At 34.2% G+C, this 6,695-nt stretch overlaps 1 protein-coding gene across 1 annotated transcript; it reads left to right on the top strand.

Annotated features, from left to right (window-relative positions):
- Positions 1 to 5,506: 5,506 nt before the first annotated feature.
- On the top strand, positions 5,507 to 6,477 carry LOC107954130 (uncharacterized). The gene has a single exon (XM_016889602.2). It carries the CDS (start codon positions 5,816 to 5,818, stop codon positions 6,389 to 6,391), a length of 576 nt encoding a protein of 191 aa, XP_016745091.1. The 5' UTR covers positions 5,507 to 5,815; the 3' UTR covers positions 6,392 to 6,477.
- The last annotated feature ends 218 nt before the right edge of the window (positions 6,478 to 6,695 follow it).

Raw genomic sequence — 6,695 nt, 5'->3', positions numbered from 1 at the left:
CCAAGATAAGGTATGAAGGCCCCTATTGAGATAACGAAAGGAGTAGACGATCAGATTGAGCCAATAGAGACTCGTAGGAGGGTTAGAAAAACTAGCTGGTCGAGGGATATGGTGTTGGCTTCAGAAAATTGAGTGGTTAATTTAGAGGAATCCATAGGGGATGTAAGAGAGGCACTCGAGGTAGTTGAGGGACGCACTTCAGAGTTGGACTTGATGGAAGAGCAACTAAGGGAATTTGTGTTCGAGACTCTCGATTCCAGTCTGAATGTGACGGGTGTTCAATTCCACAATGGATAAGCTGACAATAAGGGACAATGCTCTCGAGCCCACGGTGGTGGCTTTGGAGGAAACTAAAGCCATGAAGAAGACTTTGAACACGAAAATTGAGGAGCTTGAGGGAGAGCTCGTTGTGTGTAGAGCCATTGTAGGTAAATAGGTGTTGGGTGCAATGCTAAACCCCAAGATAGATGTCCTCAAACTAGAGAAGTTTAAAGGGGCAAGGTCCGCGAAGGAAGTGAACAACTTCTTGTGGAAGATGGAACAATATTTTTATGCCGTGGGCATCAAGGATGAAGATGCTAAGGTAAATACTACTACTAGATATTGTAATACTCAGAAAATTAATACAGCAAGAAAGTAAAATAATATCCTTGATATAGTAAAATAAGGAAATAAAGTGATAAAAAGGGTAATATTGAGTTATGTCAACATTGAGAAGTATATTATGAAATATTAATTCAAGAAAGGATTAAATTGCAAAAGTGAGAAAAGTTTTGTTGCCCAAGAGTAAATACTCAAAATTTGAGGGGTTAAAGTGTAAATACAAAAAAGTTGAAAGACCAATAGTGTAAATATTTTAAGGGTGGAATAATCTAGAAACTAAGGAAAATGGATGAATAGGACCAAATTGAAAAGGTGAAGAATTTTGAGGGACTAAATTGTAATCTTACCAAATTAAGTGATGACTCAAGGATGGAATGTCAAAAGATTATAAAGGGCAAAATGATCAAATAGAGAGAGAGAGAATTCTAGAAGGTAATGATGATGTTTGTGATATTTTTAATTAATTAATTAGATAAATGTTATTTAATTAATGTTTTATTAAGATTTTTAGTATTATTTTATTATTAAATGATTAATATAAAAGGGAGGAAAGATGATGAAAAAATTATCATCTTTTCATGCAACCAATGTTAGAAGAGAAGAGAAGAAAGAAAGTTTTGCTTTCTTTACAATTTGGTCCTTTCACCAAAAATTCACTATTTTCACATAGAAATCAAAAGAATTTCCATAGCTTCCAAGAGAGAAAAATAATAAGGAGACAATGGGGAGCCAGAATGTCAAGTTAGATTCAAGAAATAGAAGCTGGAGGAGAGAGAAAATCAAGTTAAAGATTGAAATCAATAGCACAAGGTAAGAACATCAAGATTTCAATATATTTTTAAGTTTGTTATTGTTGAAAAAGCATGGAAATGATGTTATAGTAGAGTTTTCTTAAATAAAGTCTTATGTTCTTGATATATTAGTGAAGGGAAATAAGTGAAAATGATGGGAAATATTATAAAGAAAGGGAATTAAGGAGTTATAAACTTAGTAATCAACATCTTGCACTAAAACAGTTTTGGACAGCAGTAGTAGGTTAACTTTGAAAAATCACCATAAATTGTGAAAATTGAATTAGAGGATGAAAAAAAATGTGCTTAAAGCTTATTAAGTCTAGTTTCTCATAGAAGAAACGGTGTAAGTAATGGAATTGTAAATAATGAGATATAATAAATTTTGAGAGAGAAGGTCAGAATGAATTTGGGTTCCCCTATTCTGACTTTGGAAAATCATCAAAAATTGAATAAAAATAATTAGAGGCTTAAATTTATATGTCTAAAATCTTGAATGAGTATATTTTCAATAGAAAAAAAAAAACAGAAACATCATCCAAATTCTGTACATAGAGATAATTAATTTTTAATGAAGAGGGGTCGAAACTGTCAAACAGTGAAACAGGGGAAACTTTAAAGAATAAACTGTACTTATTGGCTAAACCAAAAATTATAAAAATCTTATGGTAAGAATATATGTGAGTCTAGTTTCATAGGAATTTAGAAGATCTTAATTTGGAGTTTCGTATCTCAAGATATAAATAATTTAGTGACTATATCTCAAGTGGACAGCTTTGAATTAATATATAAATAAATGGTGGAATTACAGATAATGTTACATATAAGCATATTATACATTAAGGATGTGGAATGGAGAGGAGGAGGAAAATAAATGATTATTCAACTAGCACGAGTTCTTATTAAAAATGACCAATTTGCATGTTTTAGGTTCAAGGACTAAATTGAATAAAAGTAATATTTAAGGGTAAATTGGTAAAAATGTCAAAAAGTGACCAAATTGCATGAAATGAATTGTTTTATTATTTAAATTAATAAATTGAATGAAATATTAATTTATATTAAGATTGGGTGGAAATTCGAGGAAAATAGAAAATTACCAAAATATCCCTAAATTTTAGTATTTCTGCAATTTAGCCTGGTAAGTTCGTGTAACTTGAATTATATTCTTAGATGATTGAAATATATATATTGGATTGAGAAATTGATTTGAATTGTGAACATGAGAAATTGTAAATTGAATGAAATAGAAATGAAACTTTGAATTACATGAGTAAATATCAGGTCTCATAGGCCCTATTTGTTATGAATATAATATTTCAAGGATATGTTGTAAAGAATTATAAAATCAGGTTAATAATTTAAAAGTTTTAATTCGGATGAAATTTTGTAACTCGGTTTAATACGTATGCAAATGTCTGTCTTCTAGTAATGCCTCGTACCTTATTCCGGTGTCGAATACGGGTAAGGGGTGTTACAATGTGACATCACCAGATTCGGTCATAACGTTTAGATCGAGTTTAGGGTGTTACAGATATTTTATTTATTTCGCTCTTTTATGGTGGCATCGTAGGTTCACTGATGAGAGACGAAGCGATACCACTATTGAGATTTTGGTGGAGTTTTAGGATGAATTTAGGAAGTAGTTTTGCCCATAATATGTCGAGGAAAAGGCTCGGGATAAGTTGCACCGGCTTATGCAATAAGGCACTGTTTGGGAGTTCATTGAGTTGTTACTCCAAATCTTTGATTTGAGTGAGAATGAGCCATTTTACCAGTTCAAGGATGAGTTTTGAAGCCTTGGGCAAAACAAGAGCTGTATCGGCTAGGGGTCAAAGAGTTTACCAAAGCCATGGTCGAGGCGGAGTCTTTTGTCGAGCTTGGCCCAAGAAAAGACAAGTTCTAGTATTCTAAGCCTAAAGAGATAGGCAATAGTAGAAGAGACCATAAGGAAAAATAAGATAAAAATGGTAATGGTGAAAATGATAAGAATGGTGGCAATGAGAAACCACCTAATGGGAAGATTGCTTTTGTCTTGAGATTAAGAAGATTGCTTGGATTTCAAAGACACTTTGAGAGGCTTAGGGTTTATAGCTATAGATTGCTTACTTTGTCCCCTTTTGTGAGTTTCTTCTTATTGTCCTTTTTCGGATCTTGGAATGAAGGCTCTAGATTTCCAGAAATTGCCTTACTCAACTTCCTATCACGAGCTTGAGTGGCTAACTCTTCAAAGGTTTTTGGCTTAATGCTTAGAAGAATGTAGCGTAATCGCAGTTCATTTCATGGATACATATGTCGAGGGCTAAAGATTCTGACAATCTTTCCTTGCAGTTCAAATTTAGATTCCTCCAACTATAGATGTAGTCAATGACTGGTTCATCTTTCTACTGTTGTGCGATAGTAAGTTCAATCATGCTTACAATGCGACAAGTGCTGTAGAATCTGTTGAGAAATTCACATTTAAGTTGTTCCCAATTGTCAATTGTTCTAGGATCAAGGTTAGTGTATCAGTCGAAGACATTTCCTTTTAGTGACCGGACCAATTGTTTCACCATGAGATCACCACTAGTTCCAGCATTATTGCAAATCTCCACGAAATGAGGACATGATGGCATGGATGTAACAACCCAAAAGTCAGTGGTAATAGAAAGTATGGTTACAGGACTCCGTTTTCGTAAAACTGACTCGTAAATATTTTTATTAAATATTTTCAAAGATATCTTAGAAGTGAATTGAATTTTCGGATAGGTAAATTTGACGAAATAGTGTTTAATTGGAGTACAAGGACTAAATCGTGTAAGTTAATAAAGTAAGATTTTTAAAGAAATTGTAAATAGAAATTGAATATCTAGGACTCGTAAAATAAATATATCATTATTGATCTGTTTTAATGATGGCTGGTTATGTTTTGTAGTATATGTAATAAATATTATATTATAATACTTAGTTATAATAATGAGTAAATGAAATAAAAATAAAATGAAAACAAGTAGCATAGTGGGGAGAAAGAGGAACAACTTAGCATTTTTCCATTTTCTTGCATGTCAAAGATGGGAATAAGAACATGGGAGAAATGACTTAGGGTTTTGATTTTTTAAGGTTGAATTAGTTAGTCAATTTAGTCCATTTTTTTGTAATTTTTATGTTTTTGGAATCTCGATATTATGAGTTAGATAACCCATGTCCTATTTTTTAGTACTGCTTAAGATTTCAGATGTTACCATTGTTGAGTAGTTAAAACTTTAGGGACTAATTTGATAGATTTTTAGGTTAGAAGTGAAAAATGACTAAATTGTGAAATTAATTGTTGATTTTGGGGAATAGAGATCAAATTGTGAAAATTTTGAAGTTTAGGGGTAGAAATAAGAAATAGAGAGTTAAATTTGACTTATAGTGAAATTTGTCTAAAAATTTGAGGTTAAATGTGGAAGTTAGGCTAGTCCCGATTTAAGGACTAGATTGATTAAAGTGCAAAAGTTATATAAATTAGCAATTGAATGTGAAATTGTTTGTGTATTAATGAAATGTATTGTTTGTTTAATTCTGTAGCTAACATCGACCCAGATTCCTCGAAAAAAGAAAAGAAAAGACAATGTCGTTGACGAATAGCTCGGAGTTTACAATTTGTATTTCTATAATCCAAACTATTTAAAATGTTGCTTTTGTACATTGCATCATTTGGTAAAGTATATTTATGTATAAGGTGAGTTAGCCTTTTGAAATGTTATTATTGAGATGTGAATTTGAATTGGAATCAAATGATTGAATGATTATTAATGAAAATGTGTTAAATTGCATAGTTGTAAAGATATTGTATAATGTGTATGATATTAGTTAGGCACTTCATAACACAGCCATGTGTCTTATTGATTTTATGTGCAGGTTTTTCCACATGGCATCAGGCTGTTACATGGTCGTATGACCTTACTTCGAATATACACACAGTTTGCGACAAGGCCGTGTGACCTTATTTCGAATACTTACACGGGCGGAAACATTGGTTGGAACACGACCGTGTGACCCATATTTCGATTTGTACATGATTTGACCACATGACTATGTTTATGAGCCACACGGTCTAAGTTCTGTCACACGACCTGGTCACACGACAGATTCAATTAAAATTTATAACTAAATAATGTTGTAACATTTTCCAAAATTTCAATCAATAACCAAAAAATTATATATAAATTTAATAAATATTTAGATTTACTACTAATAAATTAAATTTAAATTACAAAAGATTCAATTAAAAACTCCAGGATCGATGAGATAATTGCGGAACTTGATTCCATCTCCTCATGAAAATCCAAGACCCTGATAAATAAGAAAAGCCAGCCAACCTTTGTGTGGATAATTACGTCATTTCACCTCACGCACATCCATCGCCCTGTACCTTCCCCAATCCCTCACTCCAATCAATGGAGCTTGCGCCACAACCCACGGCTAAAAAGGTAAATTGGAGTTGGACCTCCGCGTTAATCGGAGCAGCCTCGGCCACGGCGGCCGCTGCTCTCATCAGTGCCAAACCCAAAGACCCAACTTTCCACCTCATCTCCATCAAACTCACTTCCTTCAAGATCAACCTCTCCAACATCAACGCCGACCTAACCCTCACCGTCCACGTCACCAACCCCAACATCACCCCCATCCATTACTCTTCCACCACCATGTCCATCTTCTACGACGGCTCCTTCCTTGGGGAAGCTCATGTCAAAGCCGGGTCCCAACCGCCCCGCTCTTGCCGGGTCTTGGAGCTACCGGCTCGTCTGGACGGGGTAGAGTTGGCTCACCACGCGGGTAAGTTTTTCGCGGACGTGGCCAAAAGAGAGATGGCGCTGGATGCTAAGGTGGAGATTAGCGGCACCGCTAAGATGTTATGGTGGGAACATAGGTTTAAAGTCCACGTGGAGTGTCATGTTACCGTTGATCCGGTTTTCCTTGATGTGATTGATCAAGAAAATGAATCCCAATTGGAGCTTTTCCTTGCTTCGTAGTTAATTGCTGTATATGCTCTAACTTACAATGTCTCTGCTTTTGATTTATGGTAATAAAAAGTTTACATCAAGTTATTGAGTTGTCATATTCAGGCATGGATAAGCTCTGTTGTTGAAGCATATCTTTTGAAAATAACCCAACTTTGGGTGGAGAATCAAATGTATAAGCTTCATAATCATTGCCATCTGTGTGGCGTAAAAAATCCCCTTGTTTATCAAGTATAGCAGGGGAGCTATGATGATATATTGAATGTTGGAGTTGCATTGGACAGTACTGAAAAGAATGAAAAATGGTGTTAGTTTC

The sequence above is a fragment of the Gossypium hirsutum genome, chromosome D07 (assembly GCF_007990345.1).
Source record: "Gossypium hirsutum isolate 1008001.06 chromosome D07, Gossypium_hirsutum_v2.1, whole genome shotgun sequence".
Classification (NCBI taxonomy): domain Eukaryota; kingdom Viridiplantae; phylum Streptophyta; class Magnoliopsida; order Malvales; family Malvaceae; genus Gossypium; species Gossypium hirsutum.
Note: the sequence above shows the minus strand (reverse complement) of the source record. Positions and strands in the feature narration are given on the sequence as shown.

Excerpts from the sequence above, each read along its gene's own strand:
- LOC107954130 (XM_016889602.2), top strand. The coding sequence starts at position 5,816 with ATGGAGCTTGCGCCACAACCCACGGCTAAAAAGGTAAATTGGAGTTGG.